Below are 22,659 nucleotides of genomic sequence, written 5' to 3' on the forward strand. Positions count from 1 at the left end.
CCTTTTGCATCCACTTTCTAGACGTTTTACTATATGAATTACTGTACAAATTGAAAAAAAAGGATGCAAGACTTGACATTTACTTCGGTGCACTTTTGCACACAAACAATTAGCGCTTTAAGAATGTAAACAAAACAATGCACAATAACGGACAGCTAAATTACATTAACGCTGACACAGGTTAAGGGTAGGCTGAGCTTGACCCCCATCCCCCCTCTCAGCGTTAATTTACAATTAACGATTAAGCGAAGTTCTTAATACAGGTCGATGAGCCGTTTCACTGTTTGAAATGTCCATTGATTAAAGGCTGGTGACCCCATATTATGCTGGTATCATTGAAAAGGGTTTGATGCGCAGAGATTTAATTCAATTCAATAGTTTATTAGCACAAACAATCAGGTTCATCGCCTTTACTTCTGACGGATACATATTATTCCAAGTTTATTTACCATCACTAATGTCATAAGTACATGACAAAAAGAGCATGGGTACATATACAATACAACATAATATTTACACCTCAACTTCCATTCCTTAAATGAGTGCCTTTCGGCAATTGACCTTACGACAGGATTTGATTGACAGGTCCTATCAGCCAATCAGAATGCAGGGCTGATAAGCCGTGTTGCTATCCGCCATTTTGTCCGTCAAACTGACCAGAGTCCGTCATATATATGCGCTGGCAATTCCTCGCCTTTTTAAGTATTATGGTAAAAAGGTGTTGTCATGGCACTTGTAATTCGGATACAAGGTAGCCAGGCCGACTAAAGATGGCTTCCACTTCGTTCCGTATTCGAAACCAGCGAGTTATTTAGAAAAATACAAGTGCTGTATCAGACTCTGTGGAAGACCTCATCAACAGCTGAACTTGGAATTTTTGAAAGATCGTTCAAAGGCGAAACATCTATACGTCTGTACAAAAGTATTTTTTTGAACAAAACTACTTATTTCAATCCGCTCAAAATTTATTTAATACTGAAATTGTCCGTGCATTACCTAAATAAGTGTTACTATTTTTAAACTATAAACATCGTACATTTATGCTTTGGCTTGTGTTGTCAAATCGGCATTAAGCCTAATGGCCATTTAATATCAGGTTAAACATGGACACGATTGATTTCATTCAAGATAGAGGTATTTTTGTTGATACCGTTATGTAGTTTTTATAATCTGCTTTGCTTTCAAAGTAAATCAGGAAATATCGTACAACTAAATTTTTGTCCGAACCATCGCATGCTTCCGAATCTCATCTACTCGTATGGATCCTATGTAAACAATGGCTTTTGTAGCTGTCATTCCGACACATTTCATAGATTTCTTATTTTCATATCAGCACTTTGTCGACGGGAAATCCAATCAAGAAAACCCTGACCCTCAAGCAGCTACTGTATTTGACCAGCTCACACCAGCTAGGCCTCCTCCAAAACTCAGATAAATATTTGAGCCACCAAAAAAATACGAGAACAGATCGGTCTGAATCGTTAAGGTATTATTTTCTGTATAAAACAATTTATTTCACTGTACATTTAAATCAATTATTATGTTCATTAGAACTTGATTCTGCCAAACATGTGCTGTAAAGACTTAGACTTATTATGAATAAAGAACAAGTCAAACATGTACATATTTTCATTGTTATTCTTATATTTTGGGCAATTTACGTAAATCTACAATATTTAATGATAGTTCATCCAATGTTCAGAGTCCGGATCACATGCACACTCGATTAATAGTATTCTTAAAGTTGCACTCTCACAGAATTCTAGTTTGACAATCAATCGATGAACGCAACATCTTCGGATATGTTCGGATCTTAATTCATTGCATAACAATATACATGAAAGCTATTGATCTTGTTATTGGTTGTATTGTGTCTGCAGGTCCCGTAAAATATAGATCAACATTTTTAAAACTGTGAGTATATTATATTTTAAATATATTGGTACCAGAAGTGTTTCAATTTTACGTTTTAAAGTGATTTCAAGTGGTTGATCTTTTCCCGCGTTATTGTGACGTCATTTGAAAAAATGTTTCCGGTTATAGTCGGGTCGTTCTATTTACAGAATGGGTAAGAACGGATTACTGAAAGGTTTTCTTAAATGAAATTAAGAATTTTTTTAACAATTCTTGAATGAAATAATGAACTATTGGTGTAAATATAAGGAATGAATTGTGCGGTTGATGTCATTATCGGGGATATGAACGCAATTGGGTTTGTCAAAGTACGCGTGGAGTCCTTTGGACTCCACACACATTGACCAACCCAATTGCGTTCATACCCGATTAATAATATATGTCATGTGTTCCCGTTCCAGATAGAAAAATCCGACCCGATGGCACCTGCGTTGCCAGGTAACGAGGCTTGCCGAGTTACCGGCTACGCAGCGTGCCCGAGGGTCGGATTTTTCTATCCGGAACGGACACACATGATAGATATTTTTTCTAGCATACCTTTACTTACATTTTTATGTGGAGAAGATACATAAGAAAGCGCGTTTTGTACATTTCACCATAAAGCGCGTGCGATGATGATTACTGACGTCATGACGCACAGTAATGTGTATTCATTGCATACGTCAATAATTTCCTTCGCTATCACGTCTTTTAAGGGTTATTTTGTTTTGTTTTTAAGGAATATTTTTGTAAAGTAAATGTTAATGGAACTCATCTATTGAAATCTTGGTTACATTAAATGTTTAATAAAAGAAATTGAAAGTATTACATCACAGCGCGTGACTCATCTGGCATGGGGGGATGCCAGATGGAGTTTTCTAGCACGGCTGAATTTACCGGAAATGCCTATCCGGTGTGCTAGAAAATGACATCAACCCCACAATTCATTCCTTAAATGAAGCATTACAAAATATATTGGACATAATAATACAGATTTTCTAAATAATATTATGAGTATTTTTTTATGTTATTGAAACTTTAATATCAAACATATATAAATATATGTGGAGGAGAACATAGTGTTACATTCTTATACTAAATTTGTTAACAATACACTTGAGGAATTTACATAATTTTATGAATTTTATATAATCATTGGGATTGATATTTATAATATCTTTAAATTTCAAAACATTAGGATATCGGTATAATTGTCTGTCAATAAATCTTATTCTATATTCGGCAAAATAGCTACATTCTAATAAATAATGAAATTCATCACCAATACAGTTTTTATCACAAAGTTCGCATTTTCTAACATTCAGTTCTATATTGTTCCAGCTTCCTACTTTAATTGGTAGTCTATTATTTCTTGTTCTGAATTTTACTAAATATTTCAAAAACTTAGCAGGTGTTTTAACTAAATATTCTTTATTGTAATATACGTGAGAAGAGCATGATAATGTGATGACAAAGATTATTTACAATATTAAGATATTTATAATTCAAGTATAAAAAGTAATTATTAATGTGATATTGCTCGAACAGTGGCAAACCCTAATCCTTTACTGAACAATATGAATAGATTGACAATCCCCGCTAATAAGAGAGAGAGAGAGAGGTAGAGAGTGAGAGAGGTGTAAATTGGTCTGCCTCGTGGAACGTACGTTTAAATCGTCTAATCACCATCAAAAATGGATTGTTTCATTCAGTTGTCAAGCCAGATACCATTGCAGTACGAAAATCCGTTTGCAAAGGTGGCGTTGTTTCGACTTTTAATATGTTTGTTCATGATGTGAATGTGAAAAAGCCTGAACAAGAAGCGTGATCCTCCGCTAGTTGTTTAAAATATAGCTACCTAAACTAATTTTGCGAACCACCAGGAGTCAACCCAACAATTTAAGAAATATGTAAACAAGCAAAACAAACATTTTTGCTATGACTGCCCAAGGTGTTCACCTAAATGGTTGTAATCCATTATAGTGTCTGCTGATCTTTGTTGTGTATTATGATGACTTATGGAGTAATATCACAGCCAGCGACACTAATACAGTAAATTGGCTTCAACATTTTATCGTCATGAACATCGAACTGGATGATATATGTGTGAGTCTTCGTTAAAGCTTAACAAGTTGTACTCGTTAGTAATTATCAGGAATTATTGTTTTACATCTCATTCTTTGTATGGACTCAAAGTGTACTAGTAATAACTTATTCTAATGAAGATACCGGATTATTTTCATTTCATTTAAAATAGAAATATCACATTTCCTCTATTCTAATCTGTACCTACAGACTTCAAAGACATATGAACGGTTCTCTGAACATTACACCCTGAATAATCACTAGTTTACATTACAAAGCCAAACTGCATGTGAATGTTACAACTAGAGGCCAAGCTACACAGGCGCATAATGAATTGATACGATACTCGCATATTAAACAATATTTTATTAAACAATTCTACGAATACACGCACAAATATATGTGGATACAAAAAACACACCATAAAAGCGCGTTAGGCAACACACTTTTAGAACAGTATTGGTAAAGGTCTCTCATATTTCTCTTAGTTTTGTCGGTTCATAGACAGCGACAAGCAGAATTTCGTATCGTAGTAAATTTGTCAACAGTCGTCTGTTTATATCATATCAATCAAACATTTTAGATTATGTGTACCGACTTCACCCGCCGTATTTTCGCTTGTTGCGCCATATTTCCGCTAACATCATATTTCCTGCTTAGCCATGTGTATTGCCATATTTACTGCTTACGCAATATTTACCTCTTATACCTTAGGTTTCCTGCTTGGCCAGGTTTCCCGCTTACGCCATATTGATGCACGCCATATTTACGCTTTCAACATAACTCCCGCGAACTCTCCACTCCCCGCTTACGCCATATTTCCTGTTTACGCCAGAAATAGCCGCTTATGCCATATTTCCCGCTTAGTCATGTTTATTATAAAACCTATATCGGCTTGTCGCGGTTCACTTCGTTTGACCCAGTTTTATTTCATAGAAACAATAGTGGTCGCAAACTATGGCTTTATTTTACTTTATAAAAGCAATTTTTTACTTTAAGAACGAAACTTAATAAGATTTCCTCAACGAGGTTCCTCTTGAAAGGAACTCAACCACATTTGAAATAACAGACTCTTCTATGTTCCTGTCCGCCTTCGATAGAGGAACATCAGGCTCTATTTGTTGGCCTTTAAGGGAATATCGATCACCTTTCCTCACTGGAAAGTTTGACTGGATTTTCCGTCCGTTCAGTGGTTGTATGACTCGGCAATTTCCCATATTTGCATTAAAATCTTCGCCTCTTTGAAGAAGAGCGAGTTTGTCCCACTGAAAACATAGAGGTCGACTTTGTTAACTCATGTCGCGCGCTACAAACACGCTGCTCGGGAAGATAAACTTAAAATTTCGTTTCATGTAAGCTAAACATTAAAAGAGACCAAAGAGTACATTCGGTAGTAAACCTATTTGAATGCAAAAAAATGAGACAGTTCGTGTAGATTTATATCAAATGTTTATTATCTGACGAGTGTAGGGTGTAAGATTTAATTTCTTTAACTGGACTTTATCAATATAATCGTTTTGAATCCAACGCTTATTTACACTGATGGTTTTAAAGGTCAGATCAAGACAGCTAAATTGTTTTAATAAAACCGCCGGTTCACTCAGGGGTTGTGGTACTTCCGGAATAGATGTAGAAATCACACATCAAGTCGAGCATGCGCAAATCAAACACTGCCGCGATTTCCGTTTCTGTTATTAAAATTCCGGTAAATCATTAATGATACAATGAAAATTACAGGGACAAGTTAAGTACAAAAACAAAATAAAATATAAACCTGCACTCTCACTTAGCATTTTTACAACATTTTTCATTTCCGTTCGAAAATTATTGTTTTATGGCTTAAACCGTTACTAAAGGTTTAAGAAAAATGCATAATACATTATTTTTTTAACTTAAATATAAAAAACTGCGATCTAATTTTTTGTCAACAGTCTAATATAACAGGTTTTCATGGGTTTTCGCAACAATTGGCTCGTTCCAAGACAAAAAAGATGCTTTAAGATGCACAAGGTAAGTGTCCAAACGACAGTTAACGAGAAGCAAACATTCAAACATCACATTAATTAAATCAACGTAGTTTTTAATTAAATGATTTACGAGATGGTGATACAGACGAGCGCACGTCATTTACATTTTATAAGAAAATGAAAACATTTGCCGATAATTGCAAATCTGGTAAAAATAATAATAAGCTTACTCCCTGATTTTCGATGTCTGCGCATATGCCTTACCATTCACGGAAATTTTACGTTTAATTCTATTTTATCACAACAAAGAAGATATGCTTGTATTCATCACATTTCTGTCTTAAGGAACACGTACGTGGTATGGTTACTCGAGGCACAAATGTCTCCAACAATGATGAAAGCCAGGGGTGGAGTTGACTTCGAAACTTCGTTGACTCTCTCTGAAACATGGCATATTACATCGACGTACTCAACGGTCTACAGATATATGTGAAGTTTAAAACTCTACTTCACACGTGTACTTTAATTCCTATTTCGATTTGTTCAGAAACTGCGGAATCTATACGAATATAATACAGCTATTTTACTCCATGCAGAAAAAAACCCGGACCAGCAAGCAACTATTCATTTTGAAAGAAAGGTAAAATGGAGACACCATCTAATGACTCAAATGTATTAACTTTGTGATACATACAAACCACTGCACTATATGAACAATCATTCCAATGTGACCGTGAGATATACCCACACTTTACCTGCACAAAGAAAGCTAGCACCACGACCCCGTCCGCCCACTTCTCCGCCTCCTCCAGGCTGCCATAAAGCCAGTTGTATAGTTCCACGTGCAACTAGATAAGAAGATTTACGTGCATGAGAAAATAACACTTTTGTTAAATGAAAACACAAGAATTTTTCTATAAAATAAAAACCATTCAGATTTGTATCAGGTGTTTCTGTAGAATATGGACATCTCCAATGACGTCTGGAATCTAGTGCTATTTAAATAGTTCAACGTGCAACTCGGTAAGTAGTAACACAGCGGAACGACGTCGAAGGGAATATAAATACCCGTTTTTGTTTTCTATTATGTTTTCCATAGTTTACTTTTTTTAATTCCTTATAGAATTTGTTTTGTTGTGTTTCTTTACCCCGAATGACGTAGCGTGAGATGGTTCCACATAGATTTAGACTAGAAGAAAAACAATGGTTGCACATAGATTTAGACTAGAAGGAAAACAGCTAAATTAATTACATGCAGCAAAAATACTCCAGGTTTCCTTAAAAAATAATGAAACAATTCATTACATAGAAAATTATGTTATTCTATCAAATGGTAGTTTGCTTGCTCTTTACTAGTAGCGTGTCAAACTCGGACATACCTCGCCATCGAAGTTCCTCCCTGCCAGTGTATGCTCCGAGGAAGCCAACATATTCCGCCTTCCATTATTAAAGCGCTACAAGTGTAATCAGAAGTTGTTATCATTATGCCAAAGAACGAAAGCATGTACGTGTCAAACTGCATTTTCCATATGACTAAATATCTCCTTTAATTATCCTAATATCTCCTTTTAATGACACAGAATCGAACATGAGCTAGTATCTTAGTATAAGTTTTACCACAATTAATGATATTGTTTAAAAATTCCATAAAGGATAACCAAATGTCAGAAAAATGGTAATTATAAAAGGATACCGAGTTTAATTTGAAAGAATTTAGCATTAAACACAGTATTTCTACCTTATGAGACTACAGTAAATATTTTAGCAGTCACCAATCATTTAATATTTGAGAGCTTTCCGCTCTTATATTCAGGGTAATAATCTTGTTATTAGTAGTTAATATTTTCCATTTATGCATTATTAAGTAGGTAGTTAAAGGTTTATCAGTAAAAAGTTATGTTTGTTATACATGTGTATGTATTTATTTTGAATAAGGGTGTCACTTTATAAGTTGATTTTGCTTCTAAATATAAACGATCAGTGTCCCTTTAAAACGAATCCCTACTATTTCGTGTTTGAACAACTAAACAACTGACTCGTTATGGTTAAGGAGTGTTAGTAGTCAACATAATATTTTGTCCAATAAAAAGTAGTATTTCTCAGGTTTCCAATAAATATTTTTCAGTTAATCAGCAGTCAGACGTTATTGATTCTAATCAGTGGCTGGCCCAGTTAGTGGGTAATCTACACATTATTATGTAGATCAATAAAACGTTTTTAAGATGAATAGAATGCAAAAAAAGTCATACTACTGCCCCGTCGCATTAAACCATTTATTTTTGAAGAACATACTAACAATCTTTACCTACTAACTGGGTTAGCCTCTGTTAATTTCTACCGATACACCTGATTAAAATCGATTACGGGTTAGTGCTGATTTACTGATAGTTATTTTTCGCGTGTGTGAGTCTTTCGGAACACCAGCAAACAATTAAAGTCGCCAGCTGTGACAATAACATGGACAGTATCTGTAACGTGAACATAAATTGAAACGCTAGCGGAATATTAAGTAGTCTATAGATAGTAATATTATATCCACCCGTACCCCGGAACTGACAGGTCCATAGTGCAGATGGATGTTGTCCAGTATGTACTCTCCAGACCTGGACGGCACGCCAGTGACTCGCAGGGACTGTGGTGATTGCGGCTTAAACTCAACAGTGTGACCTGTGTGTACCGGTAGATAAGATTTATAACTGTTTATCGGCAAATCGACATAACATTTTAACATTTGACGAATTTATGCGCGCATGAGCGTATCAACTCAAGCGATGTTAGATCTGCGGTGAACAACGACCTAATTTACATTACAAAATTGCTAGAATAGCTACGTGGAGCTGCGTTCTGCATAAGTAGCTTGCTAAAAGTAGCGCTGTAATGAGCATTCAAACTATGTTGTGAGGTAAATAAAGCGCGAATAAGCTACGTTTTTGAGTAATTATGCGCAATTAAAAGCATTGGATAGACAATTATTTATTAACATTGACGAGTAACAAAACGCAATATGAAAAGCAGAATATGCAAAAAGTTTCAAAATGAACGCGTATTGAATCAAACTTAATACTTGTATATATCTGTGTTTACATTTTGGCCGCGGCTGGATATCTAGATACTATCGGGTTAAAAAGGAATCTGTGTATTCGGTGTCGGCCATGTTTAATCAAAGGAAATAACCCGGAAAATTGGGTAGAACATCGAAAAAACCCACATAAGTCGCTTTGCATATATGCTATTAAATGCTCATTTGGCGTAAGACACCAAACCAAAATGCTTTATATGAAATAATGATATTTCATTTTTATCCCATTATCAGTTCTTTGGTGATTGTAGTTTATTTATCGGTAAAGTTTCTATGTTTAAAATAGCCTGAAACATGCAATCGGCTCCAATACTCATGTTAAAAAACTACAGTAACAAGCTCAGTAGCCAAAAGTTTAAACATTAACCCCGTTTAATGGCACTGGGTAAACGCCAAAGACATAGAACACAAAAACAAACAAAAAACACAAACAAGACACATGGAACAACAGCACAAAACTTCACAAACAACTTGACAGTTTTTGTTTTAGATTGTTAATATGTACACTTACACAAAATAAATGATAATGCGACTGTGTCACATAAAACCCATTGGTAAGTAAATACTAACAATCTTTAACATTACTGAATGCATATAATACACTTGTACAACTAAAATCAAATCGCCTAAAGCGTTGAAAGGCTTTCGGTCTGTTGCGATTTGTGAATATAGTTATGATACACCGAATGGAACGGAAATGCATAAAGATTTCTCACTTTGCCTCAGTAATTTCAGCCCAGTGTCTTTAACATATTGCATATTATAGAGATTTATAATCCATTAAAATAGATGTATTCATTTTTGTCCATGAGTGACATAGGTTGAGGGCAATATAAAGATGCATCAACACATACAGGGAATAAAAAGTATGTGGTCGATTTGATCCAGAGGAATTATGCACGAGGGTCCTGCCATTGTAAAAAGAGACCTTAAACATAAACTTTATATACCTGTCCAATGCATTTTGTTGGATGCATTTGCTTAAGCGGGCAAACCCTGGAAGTAAATTAAATACGACCCAGTCATGTCTGAAGTGTAGAGTAGATTTCACTTTAAAAAGTCTGAATGCTTTATTAATGGCAGTGCATTGTTCATGAGATCAACGTTCTATATAGGGTCATATTCAATTGAGTATTACTCCATACTTTATAAAAAATTCTTGTATTTGAGAAGGAATTCATGAGCATGCATGTACTATCTTCAGAGTTTCATGTAAATTTGTTTTACAGTCACATGACTATAAAACGTAGCAGTCCGAAAGCCTGCGAACGCTTTAAGCGCTTTTATTTCCAATGAGAAGACGTCTTTAGATTTGATGAGATTCGTTTTGTTTATATTTGAGCTGTTACTGGAAGCGTGTATGCTACTCGGAGTATTATACGTTTTCAAGTAAAAGATAAAAACAGAGACACATTAAAACTATGATTCAACACAAATTGTCTTAACTGCTAACATTATAAGGAAAATGTCGCGAACAAGAAATATATATATTAAAAAGAGCAGAAAACATGTCACCATTGTTTGTCAATGTCCCTGGCATAATCTTATTCACATAGGTAAGTTTCGGGCAGGATAGTGTCGGGTTGTACCTCACCTCGTTAGGTCGTATGTCAACGGGCGACTGATAAGCACCACCACACTCGGGAAAATTTCTGGCCCAGTTTTGCATACCTTAAAAAATAAATATACCTTTTAATTCATTGATTAATAGCAATATGGCAAAGGAGGCGGAGTACATATCCTGTTTAACAGATTGGATAACTTTAACACTTATTTGAACTTAAACTATGTCAAAAGCATATCCAGACTCGGGTGTGTCAGAAAAGTTTTTTCAACAACACTGGACTGTCATGGAATATCGAAAATAATATCATCGGTTGTCAGTGTTAACATTTTTGATTTCTAGGTGTATCATTTTTTTTTCATTTGGAGGCATAAACTATAGTTGCACAAAGCTTTTTTCATTTACTATTAAAACTGCAATGATTTATAATGTCGGGTCATTGACATATTTATTACCAATAAAGTTCCAGAATGTAATAGCAATTCGGATATGACATATGCTGACAAATCTTTATGGCAATGAAATTTCATAACAATCATTGACCACAATAGCTTCTGGATATTTGTAGATTTCAATGCAGATTTTGTATTTTATTTCACGAGTGATTGTGGAAAAATTTAGGCTTGAGCGCTAGCTCAAGGCTTTTGTAATAGACCACAAAAAATCCACTGAGTACATGTGGAGTTGAAAATCATTCTTGAATTAACCTGATTTCAATATAAATCAATTCATGAAACATACCTGGAAAAATCCTTCATTTACAAAAATATTAACAGAAAACACATTTATAAAACACGGATATGAATGGGAAAACTCCTATAAACTGGAAAACTCCTGGCAGTTCTTGGTTTGACCTAATTATAATAAGATAACATAATAATTCAAAAAATAAGGTACTACATGGGAGGTAACCCGGATATACAGTACATAATTAATTCAATGCGAATTTCTCACTTTTCTGAGTGAGTGAGTGAGTGAGTTTTGCGGAAGCGCGGGTGGCAGAATCCAATAGAAGTAATCGTCGCTCTATCCGTTCAGCACTAACAGTGCTTTCATATAGTCTGTATGTCGACGCACCGCCACACTCGGGAAAATTCCTTTCCCAAGCATTCACAAATGTTAAAGAAGTAGTGTACTTATTATCAAAGTCCATAGACCATCGGAATATTAAATCAAGCTTTCAATATAGGACTGCATTCATTTGCATGTAAACATAAATAATCAAGACCGCGTTCACAATGTATGTATAATTATTGTAAAAATGCAAACAAAATATGTGCTTATAAAAACATTTGTGGCGCGGTGTGTTGCGTTATTTGTGTTACCAATGGGATTTCGTGGGTCCGAGTCGTAGCTGAAGCGAGGTCCCTGGGCAACCGGTGCCCTCATGTGTGAACTGACCGGCCGGAAGTGCACTAGTACCCCAACAAACACCAGCAGCGTCACCCTCATACTGCCCGTAACCGGCCTATACAAAATGGCACCAAGAAACACTCAAGAGTTTGTATAAAATGCACCACTATATTCCAACGAATTAGTTACTAATCCCTTTCATTCCTCCTTTCATTTTTTCTATACTTTGATACCAGCACTACTAAAAATTTCTGAATGTCGTACGTGTCAATAAAAACGGAATAAATGTAAAGCAACTGGACTTGCAGTTTTACAAGCAAAGCAGTGTGTTGAGAGCTAACATACGAAATTACCCTACCTCATGTTAAGTCCTGTCATCAAACTATACAGTCGCAATATATTGCTTGTAAAGAAAAATAATTGGACAGTAATGTGCATTCGTAGTCAGTCATTATAATTATACATGTTGTTTACTAGTAAATTAGGGACATTCGTACATGTGTGGCCCGCAGCTATGATTGATATGCATTCACGATTTCATTGTAGCAAAACTCTCGATATGTCAGGTCAAAGGTTTCCACTGATATCACCAAGCGATATACATAATAGTTAAAACAAATTTTATTTTAAAATGCAACCTACATTTTCGGCCAAAAAGGCGGCCCATTGGCCTGTGTCAAGAACTACGCTTAGTCGTCAAACTTAAGCGGATTTTTCATGCGGAATCCTTTTGGGCTATACCGATCCCACACCTCGCTTAATTGCTCAAGAAACAAAAAAGCGATACTTGTTTGTTACATTTTTGCATCTTTTTTCTTTCACACTTGTAGTACGTTGTCTGTTTTTATTTGAAATTCAATAATATGTATCATTAATATGTATTTTTAAAAAGTCTGTATGAAGAAAAAAATGCGATATTCATTGTGCTAACGGGGCATCTTTTTTATCGACTACATGGTTTAAATATAAAAATATAATGCTTACTTTAAAAATGCGACAAATTAGCAAACAAATATCACGGGTTGTTTATTGGCATTGCATTGGCTGTAAAATATACATGTAGTTTGAATTATAATTGTTCTATACTGTATTATGGAGTAAAATTATCGGTTATATGAACATCACCGTCCTTGGTGGAAATAAAGATGAGTTGAGTTGGTAATCAATAGTATACTTTACACAGCCAAACTAATGTGAATGTTACAAAAAGAGGCCAACCTACCCAGGCGCATAATGAACTGATACAATACTCGCATGTTCAACGGTAGTTTTTGTAAAAATATATTTGTACCAATAAATGCAGATTTTAATCTGCACACATATTTATGGATACAAAATAAATGAAAGTGTGCTAGGCAAAACACTATTTTAGCACTGTAAAGATATCCAATATTTCTCTTCGTCAAGTCGGTAACAAACAGCTACAAGAAGAAACTCATTTTTTAGTAAATGTGTTAATTATCGACATTTGAAGCATATATTATGAAAAAACCCATATCAAATTATGTGTGCCGACTTCACACGCTATATTCTTCGCTCACGCCGTATTTCCCGGTGACTCAAAATGTCCTGCGTAGTCATTCTTTACGCTAACACCATATTTACCCATCACGACATGTTGCCGCTTACATAATATCTCCCGATAACTCCGCCATATTTAACACTTATACCATATTTACCGCCATAATTCCCGATTTCGCCATATTTCCCGATCACGACATATTTCCGCTACACCATATGTCCCGCTTACTTCATATATTTCCCGTTACGCCATATTTCCAAGTTACGCCATTTGTATCGCTTACAGCATAATTCCCACCTAGCAGTTTTTATCATAAAACCTATATCGGCTTGTCGCGGTTCACTTAGTTTGACCTGGCTTTATTTCATAGAAACTATAGTGGTCGCAAACACTCCTCTTTATTATTTTTTTACGATACCATTTTATTGAAATAATACACTTACAAAGACGAAACGTACACCTTTGAAAACGAAACTTAATAATTGTTCATCCATAGCGTTCGTCTTGAACGGAAATCAACCACGTTTGGCATCATAAACTCCTCTGTGATTCTGTCCATTTCCAATAGAGGGTCAACAGGCTCTATCAGTTGCCCGTTCAGCGAATATTCAACACCTTTCCTCATTGGAAAGTTGGACTGAACTTCTCGTTCGTTGAGGGGCTGGGTGACTCGACTGATTCCCTCATTTGCACGAAAATCTACGCCTCTTCGAAGTAGAGCGAGTTTATTCCACTAAAAAAAGAGGTCGACTTAGTTGACTCATATTATTCGTTACAAACACCATGTTTGGAAATATATAGAGGATATTTGTTGAATTTAGTGTAAGATCGTAGTTTATTTCACGAGTGGTCACAGAAAATATATTTTCACGAGTTTCTGTGACCACTCGTGAAATAAAATACGATCTTACACTGAATTCAATAAATTTTCTTTTTATTTCATGCATATATTGTTTTTTCAGTATATTTCGCCGCTACAGTAAATATTTCTGTGGCCTCTTTGCGAATGGAAGTAACTGCGGCATATCCGCTATGTCAAAGTTACCTCCTTTTTGCGCGATCAGTCCGTCCACTAAAAAAAGAGTTCAACACTTTATGGAAATGGTTGTTGGAATTGAAATTATTTTTAGATAAAACCCTACTTCCATCAACGAAACCTATCATTTTTAACATTTATTGAGGCACAAAACAAGTATTTAAACAAAAGCATTTCGAAAATAAAAAGAAAATGCGTAGAAATACAATTCAATGAAACTTGAGCATGTGACATTTTTGTACATTCAAAAACAATTTCAACAGATTTAAAATAACAGAGATGGACTTATAAAAGTGTGAATTTGTAAAAGCAACCGAAGTAAGTGTTAACTGTCGCTCTCAGACTCAGGATCTTACGGTATTTTCTCGGGGCGAATTCATGCTCAGTGCAGCCGAAGGACGTTCTGTTGTTGAGACAGCGAATAAGTTTCCTATTTCAATCTGCTTTAATTGTTCAGGTTTTTATGGCCGATGATCTGAGCTATTTGATAAGACTGGACTCCTTTAACGTTCAGCTTTTGGGCAAGCCTTTCCTGAGCATTATTTTTAAAAAGAAAAATGAATCGTTAAACTGATGAAGGTAAACTGGAAATTGGTCAAATTCAAAATGCTTGTGCATACATGTACGCGGTTAGAGATTTTAGGAAGAAATGATCTATTAACTCTATTACTAGCACATGTGGCCGAGTAAATATTCAACCGATACCTACCAAGCGGGTTAATTGTAACAGTATGTTCCATGAAATAGTTCATACATAAATTGGAAAGTTTTTTTTCTTCTTTTTTATAGTTATAATCAATCGCAAAAAAATGTTTGTTTTATTAAAACTGTTGCATAATTTGATTTTGACAATGCTATACGATTCGGTCAACGTGTATATTACTGCACTACAGACGACAACAAACATGTTACATACATGTATTTTTTTTCAAAGTCAAGGGAAGCAAATCTTGTAAAAGATGAAAAAATAGTCCCGAGTTGTCTGCACAGAGAGGAATGATCAAATGTTATCATTTCACTCGAGCTAGAGTGAAATGATCAAGTTATCATTCACCAATATTCAGTCTTTCACCGATATGCATGAAATAAAAGATTATAATTTCCTTTCAGCTAAGCCAAACATGAAAATAGACTAAATTACACTCTCTGTAGTTAATTATAGATTTGTATCAAATGTTTATTTTCTGACGTGAGTACTGTATTAGATTCAATATCTTTAACTGGTCTTTCTCAATCGTTTTGAATCTAACGCTTATTTACAGTAATGGTTTTCATGGTCAGATCAAGACAGCTAAATTGTTTCTACAAAACTGCCGTACTGCGTCCTCGGTGACGGGAATTGGTTCCCTAAACACCACCCATTTGACAGACTCTTCGCAAGCGGGGGTTGTGGTACTTCCGGAATATATGTAGAAATCACACATCCGATTGAGCATGCGCAGATCAAATACTGCCGGGATTTCCGTTTCTGTAAAAAAATCTGGTAAATCATTAACGATACAAGGAAAACTTCAGGGACAAGCTAAGTACAAGAAACATATATATATCTATATTAATTAAATCATCCATAGCTTCAAATTTAATGTTTTACAAGATAGTGATACAGACTAACGCACGTCATTTACATTTCAGATTAAGTAAATGCAGAAATTTGCCGAATCCGAATCACTGCAAATCTGGTGAAATATACCATTTTAGATCGCCGATTTTCTATTTGTGAAAATTTATTTTCGTAAGACTTACAATTCAACAGAAATCTTACGTTTTATTTGATTTTACCATAACAAAGAAGAGATGTTTGTATTCAGCACATTTCCGTTTTGTGTAACACGTACGTGGTATGGTTACTCGAGGCACAAATGTCTCCAAAAAAGATGAAAGCCAGGGATGAATTTGACTTCCAAACATTGTTGACTCTCTCTGAAACATGGCATATTACACAGACGTCAGTAGATATTCGTGTCGTTTCAAAATCTTCTAAAAATACACATGTACTTTCCTATTTCGATTTGTTCTAAAAACAACTGGTTATTTAATACAGCTATTGCTCTCCGTGCAGAAAAAAAACAGACAAGCAAGCCACTATTCATATTGAACGAAAGTCAAAAATGGAGACACCTTTGAATCACTAAGATGTACTAATTACTTTGTGATGCATTCAAAGCACTGGCACTATCTGAACAGTTATTCCGATGTGACCGTGTGACAAATCCACACTTTACCTGCACGAAGAAGGCCAGAACCACGACTCCGTCCTTCCACTTCTCCGCCTCCTCCAGGCTGTCATAAAGCAAGTTGTATAGTTCCACGTGCAACTAGATAAGAAGATATTCGTGGATGAGAAAATAAAAACACTTTGGTCGAAGGAAAACCAACTTTATTCGATAAACAATAAAAATCAATTATTTATATGGTGTTTCTGTAGTTTTTGGACATCTCCAATGACGTCTGGAGAGTGAGTGAGACGGTCTGGTATTAACTTCTAGTACTATTTAAATAGTTGAACGTGCACCTCGGTAAGGAGTTACACGGCGAAACAATGTCTAAAGGAATATAATACCCTTTTCTATTATTAACTTTTTAATATAATCTTTATCTGTTTTTTTTGTTGTATTTCGCCTTCCTTGCATGACAAATGTAGCGCCAGATAAACTTCCCACTTATACTTAGATTTGTAGAAAAAACATCTAAGTAAATTGCATGCGTTACTACATTACTGTTCGCTTTAATGTATTAAAAATAACTTTAATAGAAAATAATTATTTTAACTGTATTCCATCAAGTGATTTAATTTGTTGTTTACTTGTATAGTGTTCAACTCGGCCATACCTCGCCATCAAAGTTCCTCCCTGCCAGTGTATGCTCGGAGGAAGCCAACATAGTCCGTCTTCCATTATTAAAGACCTAAATGTGTAAACAGAAGTTGTAATCATTATGCCAAAGAACGAAAACATGTACGTGTCAACCTTTTTTACCTATTCTTCTTAATAAAATATAATGATTGTATTTCCTTTAAATGACCTGACATCTCCTTCAAATGACAAAGTATCTTGGCATCTCTGTTAAATACTTAGTTTCACTAAATATAAACGCCCGGTTTCTCGTTCGTTTAAACGACTTGATACTATCTCGTTTTGAACACTTAAAGGGACTGTGTCACAGATTGGCACCAAAAAAAGTTTTTTTCTGTAACGAATCTCAGGACAATAATCTAATAGAATGTGTTACGCTTAGATATCATAATTGCAAAAAAGTACCAAATGTAAAAAAACAACAACAGCGTCTTACTCACTGAGCTACAACGAATTATTCTAATCAGGTGACATAACTAAGCTATACACCTACCTCGGTAATATCGCGTGATAACACCGACTAGCCAATCACGCATAAGGAATGAATTCTAACTGGTAGACATACCCAGTAACCTTTTTTAATGGAAAAATACGACGAAATAACTGCTGAACTTAAATAAATTGTTAACTATGTGGTACTTCAGTTAGTAAGTTTCAATGCATTGTACACATCGATGCCAAGTTTACGTCCGTTTTCGACAATTTTCTTTTTTTCGCTATTTTATCATACGTAAGACAGCTCCTTTAAATTACTGACTAGCGTTGGATATAGGATTGTTAGTGGTCAACATAATATTTTGTCCTATGAAAAAGCAGTATTTATCAAGCGTTCAAATAAATTTATATCAGTAAGTCAGAAGTCCGCCGTTATCGATTTTAATCAGTGGCTGTCAAATTTAGTGAGTAGTATACACAATATTATGTGGACTACTAAAAATGAAAAAGATTGCTAGAATGTTATAACACAAAATAAATGGCTATCCTACTGCGTCGAATCGAACCATTTTTTGTAAGAACAAACTAACACTATTTTCCTACTAACTGGTTCAGCCTTTGTTCTTCACGATGATTTGTTTCATATGATTTATTTCATATGTTTTGATGTCATTTAATGCTGAATAAATATTATGTTATGTTATGTTATGATATCTACCGATTCACCTGTATGAAATTGATAACGGCTTATTGCTGATTCACTGATATATATGTTTTGGGAAACTTCAGAAAACTGTCTTCTTATTTAATAAAATTGACTATTGGCCAGTAAGTTTATTTTAGCGATTTTTTGAGTATTTTGAAAACCAGTAAGGGAAATAATCAGAGAGTTTTCTGTAAGATATCCTTGATGGCTAGCGTGGCGTCGCCAGCTGTGACAGAAATGCGAAATATGAACATGGACATTGATACGAAAACATAAAAACGCTAATGAAATATAAAAAAGGCTATAGATAGTAATATTATATCCACCCGTACCCCGGCACTGACAGGTCCATAGTGCAGATGGATGTTGTCCAGTATGTACTCTCCAGACCTGTCCGGCACGCCTGTGACTCGCAGGGACTGTGGTGATTGCGGTTTAAACTCAACAGTGTGACCTGTGTGTACCAGTAGATAAGATCTGGTATATTTCCAATGACAATACTCCTTTAGTATCGATGTGATTCGTTTTGTTTATATGTGTATAACTGGGTGCGTTTATGACACTAGCTGTAGTATACGCTTTCAAGTTAAAGTATAAAACTAATTTAAACTATAACTACAATAAATACATATATATTTTCAAAGACAACAAGAGAAGACATATCACCGTTGTTTTTCAATGTCCCCGGAATAACCGTATATCCATAGGTAAGTCTTGGGCACGATAGTGTCGAATTGTACATGACTTCGTTAGGTCGTATGTCAACGGGCGACTGATGAGCCCCGCCACACGCGGGAAAATTTCTAGCCCAGTTGTGCATACCTTTAGAAACAAATACACCTTTTCATGCAACATTCACTAACAATATAGCAGGCGGAGTAAATATCCAGATTAGCAGATAGGCTATGTTTAACAAAACATTTGAACATAAAGTATGACAAAATCATGTCAAGTTTTGGTTGTGTCAGAAAAGTTGTCATAGTATCCCGAAAATTAAGTTTTAATTTATAGGTGTATTATTCTTCATTTGGAGGCATAAGATACAGTTGGAAGTAAAATAAAGTGTTTTTTTTTTATTAACTATTAAAACTACAACGGTCCTTAATGGCTGTATATACTGGGCCATTTGTTACAACGGTAGTTTCAGAATGTAATAGCAACTCGGATATATCATATACAGACAAATATTTATGGCTATGGCATTTCATAATAGCCATTAACCACAATAGCTTCAGGATAGTACAAGATTTCAGTGTGAACTCGTGTTTTACTTCGCGACTGGTCGTGGAATAAAAAAAATCACAAGCGAGTGAAAAAAACAAAGATTTTTTAGTGAAATCATCAAATATTATATTCCTTAAATGCGTGAGTACGAAGATATAACATTAGTTATATTTGTTTGCTAAAACTGCATGCCCTTGCAGGGTATATAACCCAAATCGGTATAAACCTTAAGAACACATTATATGCACATGACAAAATGCTTCTCCATGGTAATGCTTTATCATTGTTGTTGGTTGTTTTTTTTTTGAATTTCAAACAATGTTACCTCAGTATTGAAGAGAAAGTCTGTATTGAAATATTTCGACGAATCTCTTGAGCGGCGCATGATTACATGTGCGTAACAATGGGAAAATATTTCAAATTTTGAATAGGCTACTATAGGTAAACAAACGGAAAGTGTCTGGATTAAAAGTTTTGTGATGAAATTTTACAACCCCAAAAAAACAGGTAACGAAATTATCACAACCTATAAAACAATCCAAACGCTGTCACTAAAGATTTTGCTTCTGGATTAAACACACACACACATATTAACTTAACTTACAATAAACAAAAAAATACATCAAATGGGGTTAAAATCATCTACGTAGTTACAAAAGTGAAATGTGATTTCCTTTAATTGAGCCGTTTAGAAGCATTCTCTTGAACCCAAGTTGAAATCATCCTTCACATCATTTAGAGCAAGGTGGTTAAGCCTTGTTTTACCATGAATACACTACAGCAAAAGGCATCGTCATGAAATAAAAAAAAAACACACCTTTGTACATAACCGTTAGGCTATGTGTCTCAACGCACAAGTTACTAACTCAATGAAGTTGACGTCATACGCCGCCATCATGAATGCAAAGCACGGCGCCGCTTCATTCTTAACATTTTGTTATTGTTGTTGTCAAGTCATGTACGTTATACCAAACACCTTGCATAACAATAATATAAAACACTTTCAATTTCGAACATAACTGTCGCGGATTATGTGGCTTGTGGATTTACACCAAACAGCATTTTCCAGAGTGTATATGCAATAAATCTAACTCTGTAAAGTCGTATAAACCCCAGACTTCATAACCATTTCTTATAAATGGATCAAATTACCGATCGGATTTCTCGGGTCCGGGTTGTAGCTAAAACGAGACTCCTGGTCAGGTTGCTCCATAATCTGTGGACTGACTGGCCAGACCCGGACGAGTGTCCCCACAAACACGAGTATTGTAACGTCCATACCACCTTCACATTATAACCTTTGGCTACACATTCAGATGTTTATGCAAGATATATGACAACATTATAAATGAACGCCTTTAAATCAAATGAAATTTCATAGTTTAGCCTGTGCTGCAGATATGGAATGGTCCTATGCTTCTAAATCAACAACGACATCACGATTTTGATATCATAAAGATTTTATACCTAAAATGTTGTAATAAGGGTTTGTGAGAATTCATGTTTAAAATTGTGTTTATCATGTTTATATCATCAGTTTCATCAATAAGCATTCGATATTTTAATTCCACGATAAAATAGAAGAATACAAAACTAGGTGCTTCATGGAAAATGCGGAAATGTAGTTTGTAGCGTTCTAAATTTCAAACGTAGCGAAGACACGTGTAATACTCAAATATAAAAGTCTATTATTCTTACCTTATGCAAGTCCTATCGTGAATGTAATGTCAACGATATTTTGCGGCATGTTGCGTGAATAACACAATCATTTACATAATTATTCATAAATCATAAAACAGAAAGAAATACTGAGAGCTAATGAATTGACCGGTCAAGTACTAGAGATATGGGCAGAAGTCCACATGTAGCCCATACCATGACAGTTGCTTTTATATTGATATTAAGTATGCGTGTTTCCACGGAGACACGAACTCACTAGTTGTCAGTGCGGTAGAACGTAATGTTTCTTCACAGGTGACTTCAACTAGACTAGTTTAAAGATCATTTCCAAACGAAGAGCAGATACCTGCTACGTTTATCTTTTGGGCCGCGGTGGGCATAATTACCGGGGTAGATCGAATTATTTGAAGCTGCATGATTTGAAACAAAAATCGATACAAGACACCTAACAAAGTATGATGCAATCTATCTCAGGACTAGGACTTCCCGTCATAAACAAGAAAAGAACAAACTTGGTAGAGGAAGTCTTGCTACAAACTAAGCCCCATATATTTTGGTTTCAGACGGGACTTCGAAGCTCAGATACATCGAGCCGCGGTGAGAACAATAAAAAAGTTAGAGTACATTTCGCTTATGCTTAATTCTAAATTATTAAACTAGTTTCGTCTAAGACAAACATTCCAAAAGTTCATTAGCAATGTTACGGAATCGTCACAAAGCAAAACTGGGTGTTTCGAAGTTGCAAATATTTTTTTTGGCCAATCTTTGAAAAGCATAATTACATTTACATTTCTATGTGTATTTGAGAAAGTGCACATTTTACCTACAAAAATGTTAAAAGAACTTTCATACAAACAAATTCATGCCCAATAGGGTTTGGTTTCAAAATATGCCGTAAACAAATAAGTGTTCATGTGCCTGAAATGATTTCTTCTATATGATGATAATGCGGTATTGCTGTTGATCGAATTCAGTTGAGTGTCATAGAAGTAGAAGTACTACATTCCGTAAAGGTGTTCAGTTTTGCAAATGACTCGTCTTTCCTTGTAATGGAATTCCTGTTATTTTCTGCACACGCAGGTTAAAATTTGAAAAAATGTGTAGTTGAAATTGAACATACTCTCATGTTATAAACTTTAGCAACTACATTTTATAATGGTAAAAAACCTTAACAACAGGCATGGTTACACAACTGCAGACTTAAATGTGGTCCCCAACAAAATATTTTATGAGAAACCAGGGCCATCTCATGTGCCGATAGCG

At 35.1% G+C, this 22,659-nt stretch overlaps 2 protein-coding genes across 2 annotated transcripts; both read right to left on the minus strand.

Moving 5' to 3' along the window:
• Window positions 1–6,272: 6,272 nt before the first annotated feature.
• On the minus strand, window positions 6,273–12,040 carry LOC128244556 (carbonic anhydrase 6-like). The gene is made up of 5 exons (XM_052962551.1): window positions 11,914–12,040; window positions 8,491–8,612; window positions 7,325–7,399; window positions 6,701–6,793; window positions 6,273–6,422 (listed from the first exon to the last, which is right to left on the minus strand). Exons 1-5 carry the CDS (start codon window positions 12,038–12,040, stop codon window positions 6,273–6,275), a joined length of 567 nt encoding a protein of 188 aa, XP_052818511.1.
• Window positions 12,041–13,938: 1,898 nt separating this feature from the next.
• On the minus strand, window positions 13,939–20,995 carry LOC128244557 (carbonic anhydrase 2-like). The gene is made up of 6 exons (XM_052962552.1): window positions 20,869–20,995; window positions 18,825–18,946; window positions 17,329–17,403; window positions 16,646–16,814; window positions 15,819–15,967; window positions 13,939–14,196 (listed from the first exon to the last, which is right to left on the minus strand). The coding sequence occupies exons 1-6, from the start codon at window positions 20,993–20,995 to the stop codon at window positions 13,939–13,941; spliced, it is 900 nt and encodes a 299-aa protein (XP_052818512.1).
• Window positions 20,996–22,659: the final 1,664 nt, after the last annotated feature.

The sequence above is a fragment of the Mya arenaria genome, chromosome 8 (assembly GCF_026914265.1).
Source record: "Mya arenaria isolate MELC-2E11 chromosome 8, ASM2691426v1".
In the NCBI taxonomy this organism is placed as follows: Eukaryota; Metazoa; Mollusca; class Bivalvia; order Myida; family Myidae; genus Mya; species Mya arenaria.

What these genes read in the sequence shown, in the direction of transcription:
- LOC128244556 (XM_052962551.1), bottom strand. Translation starts at nt 12,040, where the DNA reads ATGAGGGTGACGCTGCTGGTGTTTGTTGGGGTACTAGTGCACTTCCGG. An exon ending in GGAGGAACTTCGATGGCGAG is followed by an intron (nt 6,794 to 7,324) that starts GTATGTCCGAGT and finishes CTTCTTATCTAG; the next exon opens with TTGCACGTGGAACTATACAA. An exon ending in TGCTAGCTTTCTTTGTGCAG is followed by an intron (nt 6,423 to 6,700) that starts GTAAAGTGTGGG and finishes ATATATCTGTAG; the next exon opens with ACCGTTGAGTACGTCGATGT.
- LOC128244557 (XM_052962552.1), bottom strand. Translation starts at nt 20,995, where the DNA reads ATGGACGTTACAATACTCGTGTTTGTGGGGACACTCGTCCGGGTCTGG. An exon ending in GGAGGAACTTTGATGGCGAG is followed by an intron (nt 16,815 to 17,328) that starts GTATGGCCGAGT and finishes CTTCTTATCTAG; the next exon opens with TTGCACGTGGAACTATACAA. An exon ending in TGCTTTGAATGCATCACAAA is followed by an intron (nt 15,968 to 16,645) that starts GTAATTAGTACA and finishes ATTTTTTTACAG; the next exon opens with AAACGGAAATCCCGGCAGTA.